General features: G+C 59.9%; 1 protein-coding gene across 3 annotated transcripts; it reads right to left on the reverse strand.

Annotated features, from left to right (window-relative positions):
• Nucleotides 1-785: 785 nt before the first annotated feature.
• Nucleotides 786-15,251, reverse strand: B4GALNT4 (beta-1,4-N-acetyl-galactosaminyltransferase 4). Of its 3 annotated transcripts, none has more exons than XM_061407586.1 (20): nucleotides 14,897-15,251; nucleotides 12,061-12,164; nucleotides 11,631-11,726; nucleotides 11,464-11,559; nucleotides 11,293-11,383; nucleotides 11,119-11,219; nucleotides 10,893-10,960; nucleotides 10,668-10,746; nucleotides 9,449-9,515; nucleotides 9,194-9,328; nucleotides 9,007-9,116; nucleotides 8,787-8,887; nucleotides 8,608-8,705; nucleotides 7,651-8,539; nucleotides 5,538-5,824; nucleotides 5,287-5,440; nucleotides 5,079-5,151; nucleotides 4,823-4,976; nucleotides 4,239-4,365; nucleotides 786-2,974 (listed from the first exon to the last, which is right to left on the reverse strand). In XM_061407586.1, exons 1-20 carry the CDS (start codon nucleotides 15,045-15,047, stop codon nucleotides 2,902-2,904), a joined length of 3,054 nt encoding a protein of 1,017 aa, XP_061263570.1. In that variant the 5' UTR covers nucleotides 15,048-15,251; the 3' UTR covers nucleotides 786-2,901. The 3 variants fall into 3 exon arrangements, with proteins under 3 accessions (XP_061263570.1, XP_061263569.1, XP_061263571.1); XM_061407585.1 differs by lacking the exon at nucleotides 786-2,974 and adding an exon at nucleotides 3,265-3,733 and having other exon boundaries at nucleotides 14,897-15,248; XM_061407587.1 differs by lacking the exons at nucleotides 786-2,974; nucleotides 11,631-11,726; nucleotides 12,061-12,164; nucleotides 14,897-15,251 and adding an exon at nucleotides 3,265-3,733 and having other exon boundaries at nucleotides 11,119-11,208; nucleotides 11,464-11,555.
• Nucleotides 15,252-23,218: the final 7,967 nt, after the last annotated feature.

Consider the following 23,218-nt stretch of genomic DNA (forward strand, 5'->3'; position numbering starts at 1 on the left):
AACTCAGCAGTGACCACAGGACTGGAAAAGGTCGGTTTTCATTCCAGTCCCCAAAAGGCAAAGAATGCCAAAGAATGTTCACACCGCCACACCAGTGCGCTCATCTCACACGCTAGCACAATAACGCTCAAAATCCTTCAAGCTAGGCCTCAACAGGGTATGAACCGAGAATTTCCAGACGTACAAGCTGGATTTAGAAAAACCAGAGGAACCAGAGATCAAATTGCCAACATCCGCTGGATAATAGAAAAAGCAAGAGTTCCAGAAAAAACATTTACTTCTGCTTCATTGACTATGCTAAAGCCTTTGTGTGGATCACAACAAACTGGAAAATTCTGAAAGAGATGGGAATACCAAACTACCTTAGCTGCCTCCTGCAAAACCTGTGTGCAGATCAAGAAGCAACAGTTAGAAACAAGCATGCAACAGCGGACTGGTTCATGATTAAAGGAGGGAGTCATGGCCGCATGCTGTCACCCTGCTTACGTAACTTCTATGCAGAGTACGTCACGGCTGCATATCGTCACCCTGATTACTTCTATGCAGAGTGCGTCACGGCTGCATACTGTCACCCTGCTTACTTAACTTATATGCAGAGCACATCATTGCAAACACTCGGCTGGATGAAGCGCAAGCGGGGAATCAAGTTTCCCAGGAGAAATATCAATAACCTCAGATATGCAGATGACACCATGTTTCTGACAGAAAGCGAAGAGGAACTAAAGAGACTCTTAATGAAAGTGAAAGAGGAGAGTGAAAAAGTTGGCTTAAAACTCAACGTTCAGAAAACTAAGATCATGGCATCCGGTCCCATCACTTCATGGGAAATAGATGGGGAAACAATGGGAACAGTGACAGACTTTATTTTGGGGGGCCTGGGGCTCCCCACTCCAGTACTCTTGCTTGGAAAATCCAATGGACGGAGGAGCCTGGTAGGCTGCAGTCCGTGGGGTCGCTAAGTCGGACACGACTGAGCGACTTCACTTTCACTTTTCACTTTCATGCATTTGAGAAGGAAATGGCAACCCCCCCAGTGTTCTTGCCTGGAGAATCCCAGGGATGGCGGAGCCTGGTGGGCTGCTGTCTATGGGGTCGCACAGTCGGACACGACTGAATCGACGGGGCTCCAAAATCACTGCAGACGGTAACTGCAGCCATGAAATTAAAAGATGCTTGCCCACTGGAAGAAAAGCTATGACCAATGTAGACAGCATAATAAAAAGCAGAGACATTACTTTGCTAACAAATGTCTGTCTAGTCAAAGGTATGGTTTTTCCAGTGGTCATGTATGGATATGAGAATTGGACCATAAAGAAAGCTGAGCGCCGAAGAATTGATGCTTTCAAACTGTGGTGTTGGAGAAGGCTCTTGAGAGTCCCTTGGACTGCAAGGAGATCCAGCCAGACAATCCTAAAGGAAATCAGTCCTGAATATTCATTGGAAGGTCTGATGCTAAAGCTGAAGCCCCAATACTTTGGCCAGCTGATGTGAAGAGCCGACTCATTGGAAAAGACCCTGATGCTGGGAAAGATTGAGGGCAAGAGGAGAAGGGGGCGACAGAGGATGAGATGGTTGGATGGCATCATTGATTCAATGGGCATGAGTTTGAGCAAACTCTGGGAGATTTTGAAGGTCAGGGAAGGCTGGCATGCTGCAGTCCATGGGATCACAGTCAGACACGACTGAGCGACTGAATAACAATTCTTAATTTCACTGCTAGTTTTTTCTTGTTACAAATATCTGTAACTGGGGACAATTCCTTCTGAACTAGACAATTAGGGAGGAGTGGACAGTATGAGCTGGGGCATCTGGTAGCTTGAGGAGGCAGGTTTGCTGTGTCTTCCACCTTGTGGGCATTCGCCCTCTATAAACCAGGAGGACCTGCGGTGAAGTTCAAGTCACAAGTGACTTAATGTTCACAGACACCCACTGGCTGCCCTGGTCGGCAGCCACAGAGCTGAGTGCTGTGGGCATCCCTGGGGTCTTCCCAGGGCCTGATCCCTCTTTCATTGAAATCCTCCCCATGGTGAGGTAAATCTTGAGAAAATTCTTTGGAATTCTGGGCAGACATGCTGCCTTCCCACGGAATAAGGACATACACAGAGTAACAGCCCCAAAGATGTCCATGCCCTAATCCCCAGAATTTCTGGCTGTCACCTCCATGGCAAGAGACGTGGCACGCTGGATTCTTAACTCCTGGACCACCAGGGAAGCCCCAGTTGGTGGGATTTTGATTTGGATTGCACTGAATCAAGTGGGGAAAACTGACATCGTGACAGTATTGAGTGTTTCCATCCATGAAGGATGTTCTCTGAGATGCAGCAATTGTCCTGGGGTATCTGCATGGGTCCAGTGTCATCATAAGGGTCCTTATAAGCGGGAGGGTCAGAGTCAGAGGAGACATGGTGATGGTAGCAGAGGTGAGAGTGATATGAAGATGGTAAGCGGATGGCTTTGAGGATGGAGGAAGAGCCCATGCACCAAGAAATCCTGGTGCCCTCTAGGAACTGGGAGAGGAAGGGAGCAGATTCATTCCTAAAGCCTCCAGAGAGAATGCAGGCTGGAAACGTCGATTTTAGGACTTCTGATGTCCAGAGCTGTAAGACAGGAAATGCCATTTTGTTCTTGGCAATCTGTTACAGCAGCCACAAGGAACTCATATGGGCAGGTGCACCCAGTGCCAGGCAGCCCAGGCAAGAGCTGCCTGTTGACAGCATCGTCCAGCCTGTGTCTGACTCCCCAGGGCTCCTGACCCTGAACGAGGGTTACATGAAAACAGTCAAACAAGCAAAGCTCTCATTATACTTAAAGCAGTTTGCACTGGGGTCTCCATTCATGGCAACTGAGTCCTAACTATATCCCCCAACCCGGTCACAGGACACCCCTGCCCAACCCCCCGCCCTAGTCCAGGGTGCTGAGTGCTCCCATATCTTTGAGGAGGATGAGGCAGGACTCGCATCCAACGTTGTTTTCACTACAAGTGAGACTGAGAACATGGTTGGATGTTATTTGTTCGTGGGTGAAAAGGCCCTGTGCCTCGCCCATGACCACTGGCTCCATACATAGGGTGGTGGGAGGAGGTCCAAAGCCCCTTCTCTTCAGGGCCCGAAGCTCAAAAGGAAGATGTTGGAGAGGCAGGAAGCCATGAAGGTGGAGGAAGGTGGGATCAGCAGTGTCCCACGCTCAGGGCAGGAAGGGGTGTCAGGAGCAGGCATAGCGCCCAGGCCCCTCTGCCCCCCAAGATAACCAGGCACAGAGAGCGAGTCAGAACTAAAAAAAATATTTCATTTCATTCTGAATAAAAAATGGAACAGACAGAACTCTTGGAAATCCTGAAAACAATGTCGTCGCTACTGCAAAATTTCACAGAAATCATCGCACGGGGCGTGGGGGTCGAGCCTGGGCCCCGCCCGCTACAGAGGCCGCCTCTCTGGGAGGGGCCGGGGGCGCAGTGGCCTGGGGGCCCAAGCAGGCAGGCACGATGGTGGCTGTGCCCCGGGATGAGCCCACCGGGTCCCCAGGGTCCAGGCTCTGAGCCTGGCCTCCAGCTGCCAGCACAGGCCGGCGGGTGGGGCTGGGAGGGGTCGCTGGTCCTCAAGGGGCCTCTTTTTGGGGGGCCTCCTTTCGGGCGGCCTTGCGGCTGCGCGCACCCCACATCCCCCGCTTGGAATGGAAGTGGTGGTAGAAGTTCCGTATGCGGAGTCGCTCCACCTCCAGCCCTGCCTGCAGGACCCTGCGGGTAGCGAGGGGTGGTCAGGGCTGCCCTGCAGCCTGGAGGGTCTTTGGGGGTGATCAAGACGGGAATGGGGGTGAATGGGGCTATCCTCATCCTGGACCCTGGAGGGGGAGGGCACGTGTGTCAGGGTGGCCCTTGAGTCTACAGAACAGTGGGGTGGGATGGAATGGAAGAGGTCATAACCAGGTCCAAGGGCTGGATGTGGGGCCTTCCACTACTGCAGGACCCTGCTGAGGCCAGGGGGACCCCAGGGCCACCACCAGATCCTATAGGATCTGGGGGCTTCCCTGAGTCTGAAGGACCCTGGAGCTGGGAAGGGGTTTAGGGGAGTGGAAGGGGGGCATCTAGAATCTCCCTAGGCCTATAGATCCTGGGGGTAGGAGGAGGAAGACAGCAGAGTCTTGTCAGCAGTGAGGACCATGGGCCCCTCCCCACCCAGAGGGCAGGACGTGGACCTGTCTGTCTCTGTGTGTTGGGTGGGTGGCGGGGGGGGGGGGGTCACCTGTCCAGGAGCTCCCAGTCCTCGCCTCCCCACTGGTCCCGGAATTCCTCAGTGTTCATGCCTCCAATACGGTCAAAGTCAGACTTGTAGATCCCAAACAGGCCAAAGCCATTCACCTCCCAGTAACCTGGTGGGGAGGGGGTACCCTTCAGACACCAGGTCCTGAAAGGCTGGTGGGCTCTCGGGGTCACTCCAACATGTTGGTCATACCTTGGACCCTGGGCATGATTTGGGTGCTGGAGGAGGTTCCTAGAGGCCAAGCATAACCCTGGGGTTACTGGGGGGGGGCGGGGAGGAACTTGGGGTCCTGGGCACTGTGGGGTTCCTAGATGCCACAAGGAGTTCTGGGCATCACAGGGAACCCTGATAGGGCCCCAGGCCTCCCTTGCAGGTTGGGAGGCCCCTGGGGAGCCTAGATTTTACTCTGGCATTTGTGGGACCCCGGGCCCTCCTCGGGGGCATCTAGGGCATTACCGTGCGGGTCCCCTGGTGAGCTCCCGCAGCCCAGCCATATGACCACGGGCACGAAGGCATCCTGGCATTTGTGGGACCCCGCGCCCTCCCGGGGGCATCCAGGGCATTACCATGCGGGTCCCCTGGTGAGCTCCCACAGCTCAGCCGCATGACCACTGGCGCGAAGGCCAGCTTGCCCTCCACGCAGTGCTTGCGAATGCCGTCCAGGATGCTGGGGGGGAAGTGGATGTGCAGGTCGCAGAGGAAAACGATGCTGCTGGCATCCTGGGGGCAGCGGGGAGAGCTGAGCCTCGCCCTCCGCTCCAGAAGGGCGCGCCCGCCCCAGCCCACCGGGCTTTTCCGGCCAGCCCTACCCTGACCACGCACCTCCACCGCATCCACTCCAGCTTGCAGCCCCGCAGAGCGCTCAAAGTTCCCGGCTCGCCTCAGGTATTGGTATCTGGGAGAAGGGACGAGCGGGTGGGATCACACACTGCGGCCTCTGGGAACGGGGTGGGGGCAGGAAAACCCACCTCTATTGGGGAGGAGGAGAGATTCGGCCCACCCTCCCCGAAGGGAGCGGGGGCGCCGCTACCTGGGCAGCCGCGCGGCGCGGAGGGCCTGCTCCACGTCCATGTCCTCGCTCTCAAAGTCCACCAGGACGACACTGAAGCGGGAGTCGCCTGTGCGCGCGTGCAGGGCGGCCATGTCTGCCAGGAACTGCATCACCCAGCGCGCCTGGTTTTTCACTGGAGGAGGATGGGGACACTGAGCCCACCTGCACCCAGCCCGGCGGCCCCCGCGCCCCACAGCCCTAGGTGGCGCTGCCCGCCACACCCCACGCACCGGGCACGACGAAGTGCACCATCACGTCTTGGCGCCAGGCCAGGCGCAGTGGCCGGCACAGCTCCGGGCGGCCGTCGGGGCGCGCGGAGGCTGCGGCGGGCTCGGGACTCTCTCGGTCTTCCTCCGTGTCGCCGGCACGGGCCCCGGGCAGGCGCAGGAAGACGTACTCAGACAAGCGCAGGCGGCGCCCGCCGCGTTCCTGGAGCTCCAGTTCCAGGAGGAAGCGGCTTCCTCGCGCGGAGTCCCGGCGCTTCTCCACGTTCACGATGCGCAGAAGAGCGTATCGCCTGGGGGCGGAGCCTGGTGAGCCGCAGAGTGGAGGTGCCCCCCAGCTCCCCATCGCCGCTGCCGAAAGACGGCCACTCAAGTGACTGGGGGAGGGGGGTGGCTGCCATGCACCCCCCCCCCCCAGTGGCCAGGTGTCCCAGTCGCCACCCATCCCATCCCCCCTCAAGGCCAAGGCCTGAGGGGCGTGCCATCTCAGAAGGCAGACCCACATTTCAGGCCTCCTCCTCCCGCGACGGAGGCGTCTCCATGCCCAGGCTGGTCCTCTGTCCTCCCCACCGCCACTGCTGTCTATAGCCACACGCTCAGAAACCTTCAGGGGCACCCGCTGCCCCCAGGACAGGACTCATGGCCTCAACGTCTCTGACTTGTCTCAGTATCTTGTCCCGCAGACAAGCGAGCTTCCTCTTCTGGGGGGAGGGCTCTGTCCCGGGTGCCCCCGCCTGCATGCTGGGCCCTATCCTCCCCACCCGCCGTCTCCAGGGTCCTAGATACCTCCTGTGAGAAACCTCCTTTTGGCCTCCCTGGCACAAGCCCAGGGTTACCCTGTTCTCCTGGGAAGAAGCCTCTGGCCCTTCCCCTTCACCCCGGCCCTGAGCACCTCACCTCCACTCCGCCCACAAAAAGTGGTTTCTCCTCCTCCCAGGAAGACAGGGCCCTGCCCCTGACTAGGTTGCTCTTCTTTCTGTCACATGATTCCCCTGTACAGCCAGTATCACTCACCTGGGAGCCTACCAGTGTGACCTCCAGGGGTCTAGATTCTTCCCCTCGCCCCATGCCCATTCCCACCACGGTCTCCCCAAGTGTCAGGGCCTTTCTGCCCCAAAGGCTCTGGGTCAGTGTTTTCGCTCCTCGGGCCACTCACGCCCTTGTCCTGCTCAGAGGATGGGGCTGCAGCCATAACCTTTCTGTTGGACAGAGGCCCTCACACCCTAGGATGATGAGCTGCTCTCAGGAGGCTCTGAGCCAAGGGCACACTGGCTTTTTCAGCCACCTAGAGTCAATCTGCCCCTGCCTCTGCCAAGGTCCAGGCCGTCCCATCCCTGCCCTGGACCAAGCCTGTAGGTCACAGGCCCTGCCTTCTACCCCCTCCTCTCCAAGGCTACCACACCTTCGTCTATGATCCAGATGGGCCAAACACGTGTCCTGCTCTAAACTTTGTATCAGAGGCAAGAATGACTCCTGAACCCAGCCTTCAATGCCCATGAGGCCTGCCCTCTGCCCACCAGCCTCCTGGCCAGCCTTTGCCTATCCCTTCTGTCTGCAGGTCCTGCCCCTCCTTAAAGGCTCAACATAGTTCTAAGAACCCCTCAGGGCAAACTGGGGTTCCCATTCTCCAGCCCCACACCTGCTTGAGGTGGAGACAGCATTCAATTGCTGGGACCTGGGGGACCCAATCAGAGGGGTCAATGGGGCAGGAACCCTGAGCTCACCTCTGAGGACTAAGACCCCAGTCAGCATGGTGCTGGCGGGGGGAGGGATCCCGGGCTTCTTAGCTTGATCGTGTGTGTGTGTGTGTGTGTGTGTGTGTGTGTGTGTCTATTTTGAGGAGAGACCTGGGTGGCTCAGATCCATCCTCAGGTCCTAGTCCAGGTCCAAGGTGGCAGGCGAGGGGTTTGCAGGACAGAGGAGCCAGCCCTGGGTGGTAAGGGGAAGGCGCCTAACACAGGACAGGCGCCCCAGCAAGGAGAGAAGACACTTTCCGACGGTTGTGTGTGCGTGCGGGTGTGTACCACTCCCAGAGCAGTGCCTCGTTAGACCTTGGGGAAGAGCTGAGGGTCCCATCGAGGCCAAGCCCCGCCCCTCCCACGGCACCCCTGCCCCGTACCCGCTGTGGCGCATGTTGAGCCTCTCCATGTACTGAGCCACCACGTCCACGGCCTCGGCCTCGGGCAGCTGCAGGTTCCCGGACACATTGCAGCGCAGATCGTTCCAGTCGGAGCGCAGCAGCTCGAAGTCCACGTTGCCGACGCTGAACGTGCGCTGCCAGTCGATGGCATCCTCGCGCCAGCGGCCGCGAACCAGGCCTGCCGCCTCCTCGCTGTCCTCCGACGCGTTCTCGTCGCCGGGCGCCCCTTCCTCGTCATCGTCCCCTTCCTCCTCCTCGTCCTCCTCGCCCTCCCCAGGCAGCTGTGGCCTGGACACCTGGGACAAGCTCAGGAAGGAGGTCACGGGCTGCGCTTCAGAGGAAGAGTTGGAGTCCGCCGTGGGGGCCGCGAGTCCCGGCGCGCGCGCCCGGCCCTCCCGGCCCTCCCGGGTGGCCGGCGCCGGGGCCGGGGCTCTCAGCTCTGTGGCCGGGGGGCTGCTCGTCCTGTGGCCTCGAGCCCGGGGTGGGCGTGGGGGCGCCCGCAGCGGCACCCTGGGTAGGGGTCGGGGGCGCAGGAAGACGCCAGGCAAGGGCGGCCGGGGTGGGCCGCGTGCGCCGAGTGGCGGGGCCCCGGGGGGCGCCCGCAGGCCGGGCCGCACGCGTGTCACGTACACCTTGGAGGGCCGGGCTGCGGGCCGCGGGGGCGGGGCGCGGCCCAAGAAGAGCGGGAGCTGGCGGGCCGCCCAGCTCAGCGCCCGGGAGCGTCGGGGTGTCGGCGCGGCAGGGGTGGCCGGGGCCTCGGAGGGGGCTGCGGGGGCCGGGAGCTGGCGGCTGCCCTGCCTTCGGGGGGCCTCGGTGGGCCCCAGGCCGGCGTCGAGCAGCTCTCCGTCGTCCTCGTCATCCAGGAAGTCTGTGGGAAGCGCGCGTGAGCCGCTGCAGCGCCACCCAGCTGGGGGTGGGGTCGCTGTGGGCACTCACCGTCCGGGTTGAGGAAGAGGAAGGCTCGGCGCTGCACCTCCTCTCTGTCCTCCCCGCCCTCCTCCCGGTCCATCTTCATGTATTTGTAGAACCCAAACCTGGGGCGGGTGGGCGGGGCATCAGAGACCGCTCGGCCGAGGCCCGCCCATTCTCCCGGGAACCGCCCGCCCCCCGCCCACCTTTCCAGATACAGCGGCGACTCCCGGTAGAAGCACTTATTGTCCGTCTCCATGTGAGTCAGGCGCGTGTGGTCATTGGGATAAACGAAGGACAGGTACACCTGGGGTGGGCAGAGGCCTCAGGGTGGGCCGTCTTCCAGAGGGTCTGGAAGCGGCTTCGGGGACCCTGGTAGAGAGGGAGGCCTGGGTCTTGGGGAAGACCTTGGCGAGGGGCACTTACAAATTGCAGTCCCTGGTATCTTGCGATGGGAAAGTCTTTGACCACGTAGGTCGGGGCGTAGGCGCAGGGCTCCAGCACACTCTCCAGATCCGAGGGCTCCACCCGAGGCGCTGTGAGAGGGAGGTCACACTGTGGCCCGGACCCTCGCCTCGACACCCCCTCCACCCTGTGCGTGAACCCCCCTCACTGAGAAAGAAGGCGTCTCGGGGATCCGGCCGCAGCATGTCAGCTCTGGGCTCCTCCTGCAGCGGCTGCCCCGCCACGTGACTGGCAGGAGACTGGGGCACGTGCGCCACGTGGTCCATCTTCAGGGCTGACTCATCTAGGGGCAGAGGATGTGTGAGGCCCCCAAGGAGTTCACAGAGCCCTCCTCACCCACAGCCAGCCACCCCGAGACCACCTGTTGGCGCCGCCCCCTTCCCCAGAGGCACGGGCTCCGGACCTGTGTAGAGGGAGATGTGAGCAGAGCTGATGACCTCGAACTTCAGACCCGGCAGGAATGCTCGCCACTGGGGGTTGAAGAGGGTGGTCAGGGCCAAAGGAAGGGGGTGTGGGGGGACACCCTGGGTCAGGGAGGAGTGGATCTTCCTGGCATGGGGACGAGGAGCTAGCAGGGCAGCGCCTTTAAGGATGCAGAAAGCTGGGCGGGTGGACGGGGGAGGAGTCCTAAGAAGGCACGGCAGGGAAGCTGTGGAGGCCCAGAAGGTTGGGGTCCCTGGAAGAAGGTGAGAACCTCCTCTGCTCCCTTCAGGCCTTTCCTGACATCCTGGGCACTTCTTGACTTTCCGGTTATGACTTCCGCCCCCACCTGCTTGTGATTCTACGGCCCCTGCCCCTCTGGAGATCAGAGCTGGCCTTCCAAGGGCGAGCCCCAATGGCTCCCAGCTCCCTGGTGGGCCTCCCCATCCCCACTTCTCCTGCTTCTGTGGTTCTCAGTCTCCCTTGCAGACTCTCTCCCCACCCCTCTCATGCTGGGTTCCTGGGGGCTGTCCCAGGCCCTCCTCCCTTCCCAGCTCATCCTGGGCCCTTAGTCGCCCCCTCAGCGTCCACAAGATGACCTGAAATCTGCACCTCCAGTCTAGACCCTCTGCCAAGCTGAGTTGGGGTGATGCCCTCCACACACAAACCAGACGCCTGCAACATCCCAGCCCTCCCTGGTCACCACCCCACATCCAGCTAAACTCAGGCTCAATCACTGGACATCTCCCCCCGCCCCCACAGGACCTGTGGGTTCAGGGACCGATGGGAAAATCCTTCCCAACAGGCAGTGGCTAGAGGGTCTTCCCTGACATGCAAATCCCATTGCCTCATTCTCAGGAGGAAGCCCCTCCTGATCTGGCCACCAGACTGCTTGGAGTTCCAGAAGACTGTTCTTGAGACCAGGAATTCATCCTTGCACCCCGAATTCTCCCCCCATGGGTCTCCTTGTGAACGTCTCTCTCAAGAATCTGCTCAGGGGCCACTTTCTCTGTGCAGCTGCTGAGCAGGCACAGCGGAGCACAAGTCCCCTCCCTGAGCAGCTGCTTTGTCAGCCAGATGGGAAGTCCTGGGGGGGTGGGGGCAGCGTCCGTGCTGCTGTTCTGTGGGGAGCGGCCGGAAGGAGGGCAGGGCAGGGCAGGGGGGTCTCCAGAAGCCCCCCGGCGGGGGGCAGCTGCACTCACGCCCACTTCCACGTGGTCCGAGCCGCGGTCATCCTGCTTGTGCAGCAGCTCAAAGTAGTACCTCCGAGAGGCCATGAGCCTGGGGAGGAGGAGTCAGGGGCTGGCCTGCTGCACCCCAGGAGCCCCCGAGAAAAGGAGAGCCCCAGGGCCAGCAGCAGCAGTTTCACGCGTGTACGCATCACCCCGTCCTCACACACAGACACGCACCTGCTCCCAGTCACTCACCGTCTGGGCTTGGACACCTGGGAGCTGAACTTGGTGAACTCTCCAGGCGCTGTCCACTCTGAGCCCGTCTGGAGGGCGACAGAAAAGGGCAGGGGGCTCACCGTCTCCTTGGGGCACCAGCCCCACCCAGTGCCCCTTCCTGAGAAGTTGAAGGGGACAGGTGGCCGAGGCCACAGGAGGCCCGTAAAGACAGAAGGGGTGTGGATGGAAGGGTGGATGGGGATACCTTGCCCACAAAGGCCACCAGCTGGGCACCCGCTGGGCTCTCATTTGGGCTCAGCCAGAACTCAGAGTTGTCATCCGAAGCCACAGAGAACTGGACGTCGCCTAGGCCGTAAGACAGGGCTCAGGGGCGGGTGGGGCGCTCGCGACACTCCCCCCCACGCCCCCACCCCCGCACCATCTCTCGCCGGGTGGATGAAGCCGAAGAGGCGGAGGCCATAGTTCTTCCACTTGGGGGACACAGCCAGCTTCTTCACAGTGGTGCGAGTCTGGGGGGACAGCGGCTGCTGACGTCAAGGTGCCTGCCCACCGCCCCCCCGACCCGGGACCGCTGCCCCCCAGCACTCACGTGAGGGAAGAGAGGGAAGTGCAGGTTCCTCCGGAGCTGGCCCACGGCGCCCCCGCACCAGTCCTCAAACACGTGCAGATTCACCTGCCCCTTGTACTGCGGGGGAGCGGGGCTTACCAGCCGCCCAGCGGCCCCCGCCCTCCCCGCCCGAGCCCCGCGGACCTCACCTCCTCCCGCCACACCGGCACTTGACGGGTGAGGTTGAGCACCAGGGGTCTTCCAGCCCCGCCAGGAAACAGCACGCCTGGGTCCCGGCCTTCAGACTGCGGGAGAGAAAGGGCACCAAGGTCACAGCTGAGAAGTATGAGGGCAGAAGAAGTCACACACACACGCAGAGGTTCAGCGCAATGTGTGACACAGCCAGCCACACACGCCAGTTCCCATCACACGGCCCTCCACATCTAGCCACGAAGCCCCGAATCCATCACAGCCCAGCCACACGCACACCCAGAAGACCCCTGGTCACCCCGTGTGCAGCACCTGCGTCCCCCCAGGCCTGGGCACGTGAGTGGCCGCGTCCCCTGCCCACAGCCACTGGCACGTGGTGGCCTTGGATCTCGTACTCGCAGCTGTGTCGTTCCCCACAGTCCTGCTCACCACTGGCTCCTCCTCACGGCTCTCGCTGGAGTCCTCTGCCCTCTGTGTGGCCAGCGCAGCGTGGACGCCCCGGCCGTCGGTCACACCGCTCAGCTTCTCGCCGTCTGTGGGTGGCAGAGTGGCTGTGGGTGGGACCCAGGCTCTTCAAGGCCACAGCCCTTGCCGCCAGGGTCAGTGGAGGCAGGATGGCCAGTGGTGTCCCCTTTGAAGCCTCCCCTCCCCATGTCTGCTCCCTCATGTTGCCTGAAAGCCCCTCCTGCCCCCAGTGAAGTGCCTTCTACCGGGCTGTTCTCCCACCTCCTGCCTCTGTGGGGATGGCCCTGCCTGAGTCCTCCACCTGACTCTTTTCAGCCCCCACTGGTGTGAGGGAGTGGGTATGTGTGTGCACATCCTAGCATACATGCGCACACGTGCACACCGATCGGGCGTCCTCATCGGTGACTCTGCTCTGGGAGGGCCCCCAGGACTGCTCTGTGCGCTCAGCGTATCCCCCACATGCAGGAGCATGTCTGCCTCCCTTGCCAGAACTGAGAGCCAAGTGTCAGTGCTGGAGCGTGTTGTCAGGCAAGCCAGCGCTGTGGTCCTGAGGCTACACCAGCCCTGGCCCACGGCACATGTGCTACCTGCTGCCCTTGAGGCCACAGTCCCGGACCAAAGGAGCCCTGGCATGCTGGTCTGGCTGTCAGAGGCCCCGGGGCCAAGGTGGCCCTGCGGGGAGACTGTCCACGGGATCCCTTCTGTGGACTTCTCTAGAACATGGTACACCCCAGCCCCCCAAGCCTGGGCAGACCACCTGCATACCTCAATGCCCTCAATGTCCCAGACCTCCTCCTCAAGCTGTGGACCTGGGGGTCCCATACCCTGGGGTCTTAGCTACTGAAGGTGAGGCTTCACTGTCCCATCCAGAGGCCCCCAGTCCAGGAACCCCTCTGCTCCAGGGCCAAGTCTGGCTTCAACATCTATGCCTGCTCTTTGATCCAGACCCCAGAAGTGAGAGTCTCATACTGACATGGCCGGCCTGGGCCCCTTCTCGGGGGGATAGGGGCTACCCATGGTCTCCTGCCTGTGAGACCCCAGTGGTGCCTGTCCGCTTGGTTCTCCCTAGTCACTATCCTTTGTCCGGCTGGGAGTTGAGCCCCTAAGAGGCTCCTGGAAAACCCCCCACAGCCTGGCCCTGATGCTCCCCGCCCGCCAAGGTTACTCTATGACTGCTGGAAAACTTCTGTTGGGGAGCCACACCCAGGCTGCCACCACGGTCCTGCAGGGCCGAGCCCAAGCGCAGTGAGATCCAGATGGCCTCCTGCCGGCCCCTCCACCCGCACAGGCTGCTGGACAAGGGGCAGGTAGTCTTTCTGGTGGGAGTGAAGACAGTGCTGACAGGACGGTCAGGAAGGCGTCAGACACATTCAGCTGCTTAGCTTCCACAAGCCTTCACTGGTGGAGCCAGGTCGCCAGGCAGGAGGCGAGACCTGCTGGCTGGGGCTGCTTCTGGCTGGAGCTGCACGAGGGTTTGATGGTCTGTAACCTTGAACAGCTCCTGCCCGCTCAGGAACAGCAGGATGGCTTCCCCGCTGGTCCAGCTGAGAGAAGAGGAGGCCTCAGAAATGGGGTTCCCACACCTCCACCCCCTCCTAGCTGCTGAGCTAGGCTCCCTGGCTGCTCGGGAAGTCAGGTTGGGGAGGACTGTGGTTGCTCAGAAAACCACAAGGCAGCTAGGTAGGAGGCTGGTTATGTTCTGTGTCACTGGGTCACACTCTGGGGTCCTGCCTTATGTGATGGTAACTGGAGGCCCCTAGGGATGTGGTAGCTGCAAGATGCGTGCACTCTGGGGAGGGGTAGGTTGGGACCAGCCTCTGACCCCTGGCCTGGGTTTGTGACTGAACAGGGAGCTTTGGACCCTTTGGTGGGAGTGGCCAGGACTTAATGGATCAAAATCATCGTTCTGAGTCCTCAGGAAGCAAGATTCTCATCACCCACCCTTAAAATACCCCACTTTCTTAAGAAGGGTCAGGGGCAGCTTGGCTGGGACCTTCCCTGCCCTGAAGTGCTTCCTTCTCTCTCTCATCACCAACCTCCCTGTCCCCAGCCCTGTCCTAGGCACTCTGCTCCTCCTCCCTAAAATATGTGTCAACGGTCACCACTTCCAAGAGCCCTTCCAAGATCCCCTAGCTAAAGTGGCAGGACTCTCCCCTGACTCTCCCCCCACATCACTCACCAGGACCTTATTTGTGGGTTCATTGTCTGTTCCCACTGGAGCGTGAGCCTGAGTCTGGAAGCGTCCACTCCAGGCAGTTCGGGTCTCCCCAGGCTGCACCCCTATCCCCATGACTCACTCCCAACACACAAGCGTCTCAGTCCCTGATCACAGGTTTACCTAGGGCTCCTCCTCCAGGAAGCTTTCCGACTGCGAGGGTCAGGTCCCCCCACCAGCCTCTTCCCCAGCAGACGGGGAAACGGAGGCTCTGCTAAGCAGGAAGAGCCGGAGGCGTAGCCGGACTTGGCCCCGCGAAATCCCAGCTGGCAGGGCCTGGTAGCTGAGGGCTCTCCAAGACCACTGTTACCCCGGCGCTATCCGCCCCGGGCCAGACCCCCGAGTCAGCCCTGGTTTGGGGACGCTCAAGAGGGTCGCGCACGTCATGGTTGACGTCATCCGGCGTTCCGGCCGGGTAGAGCCGAACCGAGCCCCCTGCCCGGATACTGCCGAGCTGGGAAGGGCGGCCCGGGTCTCCAGGCAGCTCTGGGCCGAGCCGAGAGCTGAGCGCAAGGGGAGGGCCCGGGCCCGGGGCCGCTTGGGACCCTCACCGCCCCCGCCCCGGGCGCGCGCCCCCTCCCGTACCTCGCCCGTAGCCCAGCCGCTGGCGCAGCGCGCGGCCCTGGCGCACGAGGCTCAGGTGCACGTACGTGAGCCACGCGGCGCAGGTAAGCAGCACCAGCAGAAGCAGCAGCTTGATCTGTTTGCGGATCTTCTTCACCGGGAACCACGGCATCGCGGCCGACCCCGCCCCGCCCGGGGCCGAGCTCAGCGGCGTCGCTGCGGCCCCCCACTCCTGCGCGCTCCGCGCCGCGTCCCCCGACCCCGCATGGCCCTTTGTCCACCGCCCGCGGCCCCGGGCTGCGGCCGCGACCCCGGGCTGCCCTTGGCCAAGGGCCCGGGGTGGGCGGTGGAGCGGCTGCCGGCGGTTCCCCCGCCCGGCCCCGCCCGGCCGCTCGGGCTCCAAGCTCCCGGGGGCCGCGGCGGGACGCAGCAGCATCCACGCTGCGGTGCTACCCACCGTGAAACGGGCCCGGCCGCCGCGCCGCGCGAGCCAATCCCGGCCCGGCCGGCTTGCGGGGAGCCAATCCGCGGCGCGCAAGGCGGGGCCAAATGTTAGGGTGTGCCCGCCGCTCGTCTCCACGCAACGCGCGCATCCACCTGGGCAAGACGGCCCGCGCAGCGCGGGAACGCGGGGTCCCGGGAATACGGAGCACCCGGGAGGTGCACCGGGAGGAGCGGGGCCGGGGCCAGGGCCCAAGGATCAGAGAAAGCACGCGGCGCGGGGTAGTGCATAGGACCGGGGGACGCGGGGCACGCGAGGTGCTGGGGACAGGGACTGGGGTCAAAGGGTGTAGTGGTGGAGGCCGCGGGAGGAGCCGGCTATGGATCATGGGACAATGGGGACACGGAGACAAGGGTGTAGGGAGTCGTGATGGAGAGACAATACGCGCCTGTGGAACGAAGGCGAAGGATGTGGGCAGCGTGGGCTTGCAGCTTGAGCCTCCTGCTAACAATGCAGCGAGGAGGAATGGGGCTCAGACGTCGTGGAGAAAAAAAAAGGTCTGGGGGAGAGACACGGGGGGATAGGTGAAGGTGGTGGGTCAGGGCAGCTGGGGCGGGTTTGGGCGCACAGGCTCCATGCAGGCAAGACTGAGCAGGGTCTCAAAGCACCTGGCTTCACACTGAGTAAGGGGCATGAGGAGCTACCAAAGGACTTAGCTTGGAGGCCAGGGTCTGACCTGGTCACCAGGTGGACACGGGCCGCAGACTCGAGGTGGTGGGCTCCACTGAGGGAGCCACTGAGTACGGTGGGGAGGAGGAGCCCAGGCAGGAGGGGCAGGGCTGTCTGGAAGCCGGTAGGAGGGAACCCAGCTCTCCCATTTCTGACCCGAGCCAGGAGTGTGGCTCTTGCTGAGCTGGAGGTTGGAGGGAGGGGGGTGGTGTGGGCTGATGGCTGAACTTTGCCCCATTTGGTTCCCATTCCTGCCCCAGCCACCGCCAACCCTGCCTGCCCTGTCCCCCCACCCCTGCCCTGCTGCCAGCCTGACTCTTCTCTCTGCCCCTCCATCTGCTCCACTTTCTGTTACTGTGTAACCAGCCGGTTAGGACCTGGGTTGTAAACAACTGTTGGTTAAGCTCCCGGAGTTCGTGGAGTTTGTGGTCTGCGAGTTTAGATGCAGCCCCACAGGACAGCTCTCCTCTGCTCCAGGACGTCTCAGGCCTCAAGTGGGAAGACGTGACCAGTTGGGGGTGACTCTGGTGGCTGGGCTGGGGTCATCTGAAGACTTCCACACCCTCATGTCAGGGCCTTGGCAAGGCCAGCTGGGCTTGGCTGGGATGCTTAACCAGAGTACCTGGGGGTGGCCACTTGGGTGGTGGCCTCTGGACTCCAGCAAATAGGGCGACACACCTGGAGAGTCCCCACCCACCAATTCTGCCCCTGCTGTCGTGGGCTCCCCAGGCTCCAGCAGAGGGGCTGTGGATCCCCCCAGGGAGGGAGGGTCCAGGGAGTTGAGGTCTTAACACTGTTACACTATCCTTTTTCCCCTTTTATTTTAACCTCAGGGCCGTTTTCCGCTGTTCTGTCATCTGTCCTGTGAACAACGCCCACATCTCGTCCCTCCCCTCCTATCCACTTTCCACGCCCATGTTATCTGAACACTCATTATGGTATATGTCAAACTGTGTGTATTTTAAGCATTATATCAATAGTTCTTTGTGCTGTAAATCTCATTGTGTTCCCTGTATTTTCTCCAAACTTCACACTCACAAACGCACGTCTCCATGCTGTTGTGTGTGGGATGCTTTCCCTCTGCTCCCAGCCCTCCCCCATGCGCATTCGGCCAACAGGTACCCAGGGTCCTTATGAGCCACAGGTGTTAGGGGCACAGCTGTGAGCGCGGCAGATACAGCCCCTCCTTTTGTGGAGTTTCTGTTTTCCTAGGCAGAGGCATATGTGAACAAGGATGGTGGGAAGTGCTGTGAAGACAATAAAGAGCTGATGGACTAGGGAGACTGAGGAGGGCTTCTTCCATCGGAGCGGCCACTAGGGGCTCACTGTTGGGGGAGTGACGTCGGATCTGAAGCATAAATGCAGTCTTTAAAAAGCAAGCACCAGAAAGTGGGTTCCAGGAGGGAAGAGTTGGGGACGCTACTGCCTGGGAAGGCCCAGGAGGGCTCCTGGTTCGGCCTGGAGGACAGCAGGTGGGTGAAAGGCAGGGGGCAGGGGTGGGCGAGAGGGCAGCCAGCATCTGCTGGTCACGGCTGCTCTGCTGGAGACCACGCATGGCTACGACAACCCTTCAGAGAGTGGCAGCCACTGCCCGCTCCTGCCTTTCCGGCTTCACACAAACTCCTCTCTTGCTCAACTCTGACCTGAACCATATGGGGAAGGGGGTCCTGGGAAAAGGATTCCCAGCTGAACAACAGAACACCCAGCAGAGGCTCCTTAGCAACTCTGCATGCATACACACTTCTACTTTAAACCATGCTTAACTTCCAAATAAAAACAGGCAAAATCATGCTTCTGCTTAATATGATGCACGTGTCTGGCCAAAAAGAGGTGGAGGGATGCTTCACGTCACTGGATCCATCTTTGGGTGATGCTGACTCCAACTGAATACCCATACGCTCCTGCAAGGGATCTTCCCCGCCCAGGGATTGAACCCATGCCTCCTGGGTCTCCTGCATTGGCACGTGGGTTCTTTAGCGACACCTGGGGAGCCCAACTGGAAAACACATCCTCTGTAAGAATGTTGCACTCTCAGAGCGTGTTGAGTGTTAATAACACAAACACCAAGATGTAAGGTCAACTATTGTTAACATAAGTTAGAAGTGAAAAAGAGAGTGTTAGTCGCTCAGTCGTGTCTGACTCTTTGCGACCCCACGGACTGTAGCCTTCAAGGCTTCTCTGTCCGTGGAGTTCTCTAGGCAAGACTACTGCAGTGGACTGCCATCCCCTTCTCCAGGGGATCTTCCCGACACAGGGACTGGACCTGGGTCTCCGTCATTGCAGGCAGATTCTTTACCATCTGAGCCACAAGGGAAGGCCTGGTGGGGGGAGTGGAGAAAGGGAGGGGGTGGGTGGAAGTAGTGTGCACGTACCTCGCGTGAAGGAAGGACGAGGTTCTCGTGGCTACCGCAGCCACTTGCCTTCTTGCCCTGCCCACTCCACATTCCCTGTATCCTCAGCTCGCACCTCAGCTGCTTGTGGGTCTTTGTCCGGTGGGGTGATCCCAAAGGGCTATGCCTACGTTGGGTGTTTCTAGTTCTAGGACCAGGGACACTCAGAGACACGCTAGACGGTCTCCTGCCTTCCAGACTGCCACGTGCTCACCCAGTGCTGTCATGAAAACTCAGCCCCCTTCTATGACCACCCTCCCCACCAGTGCTGTGACCCTGTGTCGATTCCCTGGAGTGAGGAGCCCCGAGTGGCCGAGTGGCCGGCGGCCTCCAGTCTAATGTGCCACCTGGTGGAAGGCTTGTAGGGCTTGCCCTGAACTGAGGGGACTCCCAGGATGTGGCACTTTCAGTTTCAAACCCAGGAAAGTCCTGGGCAGACCAGGGTAGCTGGTAGTTGCTACTTTCCGCTTATCAGGTTCAGACAACATGGCGTCACCAGTGTCATGGGCCAGTGTGACGGCTGCGAGAGGGCCAGTGAGCCAGGCTTCTGGGGGCTGCCCTGCTCTGAGGAGAGCAGTGGGCAGATGCCACTGCCTCTCCCGCTGGTCTTGCTAGTGGGCGTGGAAAGACCCACCCCTGATGGCTGGGCTACCTGCTGGGATCTGCTTCAGCCATGAAGGCCCGTCAGGAACACGGCTGCGGCGGGAGTCACCACCGGTTAAGTCTGTGATTGTTGGCTGGCGGTCCCCAGGCCCTCTGTCTCCTGCACTGGCCCCCCAAGGAGAACTGAATGGGGATGTGGTGGGAGCCCCCTCCTGGGCCCTGAGTCCTTTGATGCCAACCCCCGCAGTGCCTTTGGGAGGCGTTCCTGCTGTGGTCCACTGCCCTGGGAGGAGAAGGAGGAGGAGGAGGAGGAAGCCTTCCCATAGCAGCGGCGCCGACTCCATGGGCTGGGGCCGGTGCGCTGCCAGCTGTGTGTCTGCTGCAGCGATCCATCTGTGACAGGGGCAACCACCGCTGGGTTCAGGGTGCAATGGCCCCACTGTCAGATGGGCGTGGCCCAAACACCGCCGATCACCTGATCACCGCAAGCCCCTGCTCTGACTGGTGGTCCCGCTGGTGGGTTGGGGACCCTGGAAAGCATGGGGTTTCTGCTTCCTCTTCCTCAGACGCTGGTCAGTGTCCCTTCGGTGCCTCCAGGGAAGGCCAGGAGGAAGGGTGACAGGACGTTTCTGGTGACAAGACCCTTCCTCAAGGACACAGCCTCGCCCTCATCACAGGGGCGTTGGATCTACAGACCAGCTCAGACCAGGAAGCTGGCTGGGGCTCTGCAGCTTTCTGTCATTGTGATTCAAGCCAGGCTTCTTGTCATGGACAGAACGCTGGGGTCCTCCTCCCCAAATTCACACGCGGAACCCTGACCCCAGTGCATCGGCATTTGGAGACAGGCCTTGGGAGGTCTCCGGGGTTGGATGAGGGTGGGGCTGGTCTGGTGGGGTCAGTGTCTGCTACAGGAGACGCCAGAGCTGGTTCTCCGAGAGCACATCAGAGAGAGCCCGTGCATGCTGCAGAGGCCACACGCCTGCAGCAGGGCCCGGGCACGCTGGCTCCACGACCTCTGACTTCCAGCCCCCTGGGCTCTGAGTAGACAGATGTCTGTTGTTTACCCCTCAGTCTGGGGATTTGGTTTGGCCACCGAGCAGACTGCGGCTCGCGCGTTTTTCATGTCTGGGCTCTCCTGCTTATACGAACGGCAGGCTGCCCGTGGTCTTAGTCCCACGTGTAGTGCGATCTCTGCCTGTTGAGACCCTCAGAGACCCCATCTTAGTGTCATTCCTTGTCTGCAGAGAGCTCCCCCAGGACGGGCTCCCCTCGCCCAAGCGTCTATCGGAGCCTGGGCCGGTGAGGAGGGGCCCCGGATCCCCCAGGGACACTGTCAGGGAGGAGGAGAGCGAGCACTAACTCTGGCCTGTGCAGCTGCAAAAGCGCGCAGGCTGTGCTTTCTAAAGCAGTGCTGGGTTTACACGAGTACTGGTCGTGCAGACAGGGTGCCTGTGTGCCCAGAGTTCCCGTTATCAACACCGTGCACTCATGTGGCACCTGTGCTACAATCAGTGAAGCGATACTGACGTGTTATTACTCACTAAAGGCTGTACTTTAGATTTCCCTACTTTTCAGCTAATGTCCTTCTCCTGCTCCAGGCCCCCCCAGGCCCCACACGACAGTCCCGTCTCCTCAGGCTCCTCTGGGCTCTGGCAGGCCCTCAGACTGTTGGATGACCTGCACAGTTTTGAGGAAGACTGGGCAGGTATTTTGTGGGATGTAGAAACTGGTCTGTTGCTTTTTTCAGGATTTGATGGGGATTACGGGTTTGGGGGATGAAGAAAACAGATATAAAGGCCCCCTTTCATCCTGCCACATCCAGGGTGCCTCCTGTCAACTTAATTTATGGCTGTTGACGCTGGCCTTGATCACATGGCTGAGCTGTGTTCAGCAGGCTTCTCTGCTGTAAAATCACTCCCCTCCCTTCTGTCCTGTGCTTTGGGGGTGGAGGTCCTCACGCACAGCCTGCATGTAGGGGGCAGAATGTCCACATGATTTATTTGGAATTCTCAGCATGGCCAATTTACCTCTTCTCCTCCATTTACTGATTTATTCAGTCCATTATGTCAGTATGATCACGTGGGTATGTATTTCATACTTCAGGTTATGATACAACATTGCTTTGTCGACTTTGTTTCTCAAATTGTTCCGGTTCTGGCCGCTAGGAACCCTGTCAGTTAACTTTCGCATCCCTGGGACACACCCCGTCTTTGTGTGCTCTGGCCTTGTTTCTTTGAGCGCCTCCTTACTTTCCGGCTGCAAATGCTCCAGGCTCATCCTGTGTATTTCTGGTTCCAGTCCTAGGGTCAGTCATTTCCTCAAGAAACTCTGTTTCCTTCCTTTTGCTAGAGAGTCGACTTAGAAACCCAGATCTGGAGGCAGATGTGTTCATTGCTGCTGCGACCTTGTCTCTGTACGCTCTCAGCAGACAAAGCTAAGAAAGTACGTGTGCCAACCCTGCACACACGCACACTGCAGATTCGCCTGTGTGCAACCCGGCTCCACGTTACACTGCGCCCGAGTCCTCACTGATGCCCAGCAGCACCTCTTATCCACGGGTCGCTCTCCCCTCGGTCGCCTGTGACCTGCCCCCAGCGCTGAGGCCCTCGGCCCCCACCCGCCGCCTTGTGGTCCCAGGGCTCGGGGCAGCAGGGAGCCTGCTGCTGACCCGCGCCGGGGGAACCAGCGTCGCCCCAGGGCACAGTGCTCTGTGCGCGGCCCGGGCCTTCACGCCTACAGACCCCACTCACTGGCTACAAGGCAACTTACGGGGCTTTGGTTGGGACCTCGCTGAATCCACAGGCCGAGAAGAAATGACACCTCACCAATACTGAGATCCTATCAGCAAACACGGACTATCGGTCCCCTGATTCAGATCTTTGATTTCAGTCATCAAAATTTTGCAGTTTTTCTTACGTGGATCCTGTACACTTTTTTTTCCATTTACACCTGAGCGTTTCATTTTCTCCGGTGACTGCGGTCAGCGCCTGCCCCCGGCCCCTCCCTGAGGCGCTGCGCTCACGCTGAGGCAGGGGCTCCTCCTTTCACGGCGGCATTCCCGCCTGGGGTCCTCCGCCTGCTAAAGTCTTTACAAGTTGCACGCTTAGCTTGGTGTTCAGTCCTGTGGGTTTTGACAAACGCACAGGGTCATGTATTCACCGTTACAACATCAACACGACAGCCTCAAGGCTCGCAAAGTCCACACCCCGCCCCTCCCCCCGCCCACCTCTGTGCATCTCCCCCCCCGACCCCCGACCCCCTCCCCCGCCCCCCGCCGACCCCGCCCCCTTCCCCGCCCCCGACCCCCGCCGACCCCGCCCCCCGGCCCCCGACCCCGCCCACCGCCCTCGGCGTCTCTGGCAGCCGCGCGTCATGTTCCTGTCTCCTTTGTCCCCACTTTCCGGAAAGTCCAGAGTCGGAACCATATAGTAGTGCGTAGCCTTTTCAGACTGGCCTCTTTCACTCGGCGGTGTGCATTTGTGGTTTATCCGTGACTTTTTCTTAGTTGGTAGCCATTTCATTTTTATCACTAAATAACGTTCCGTGTGTGGACATACTGTAGTTTATTCATCTGCCCCCTTGAAAGACATTCTGACTGCTTCCAGTCTGGGTCAGTTATGAATAAAACTGCTATAAACGTTGTGTGCAGGTTTGTGTGTGGACATGAGTGTTCAACGAATTGAGTAAAAAGTTTTCAACAATTGGATGAATATCTAGGAGTGCAACTACTGAATTATATAGTGAGATTATGTGTGACTCATTATATAATTCAGAAACTGTCTAATGTCTTCCAAAGTGACTGTGCCGTTTTGAATCCCCACCAGCAATGAAGGAAAGCTCTTGTTGCTTCAGGTCCTCATCTTCATTTGGTACTGTCAGAATTTTAAATCTTAGCCTTGCTAGTGGTGTCTTGTTATTTTATTTTCAATTCCCTAACAACTATGATGTTGAGTAGCTTTTCAGATGCTTACTTGACATCTGTATATCCTCTTTGGTAAGGCGTCTGTTTAGATATGTTGCCCATGTTAAAATGGCTATTTGTTTTCTTACTGTTGAGTCTTAAGAGTTCCTTGTATCATTAGATACAATCCTGTGTTGAATATGTGTTTTGGAAATATTCTCTCCTACTCGATGGCTTATCTTTTCATTGTCTTAATGGTGTATTTAGCAGAGCAGAGT

The sequence above is a fragment of the Bos javanicus genome, chromosome 29 (assembly GCF_032452875.1).
Source record: "Bos javanicus breed banteng chromosome 29, ARS-OSU_banteng_1.0, whole genome shotgun sequence".
Lineage (NCBI taxonomy): Eukaryota > Metazoa > Chordata > Mammalia > Artiodactyla > Bovidae > Bos > Bos javanicus.

Coding starts and splice junctions, on each gene's coding strand:
- B4GALNT4 (XM_061407585.1), bottom strand. CDS start 15,047: ATGCCGTGGTTCCCGGTGAAGAAGATCCGCAAACAGATCAAGCTGCTG. Junction 11,560..11,630: donor TGCCGGTGTGGCGGGAGGAG/GTGAGGTCCGCG, acceptor GCTCCCCCGCAG/TACAAGGGGCAGGTGAATCT. Junction 5,825..7,650: donor CTCAACATGCGCCACAGCGG/GTACGGGGCAGG, acceptor CTCCGCCCCCAG/GCGATACGCTCTTCTGCGCA.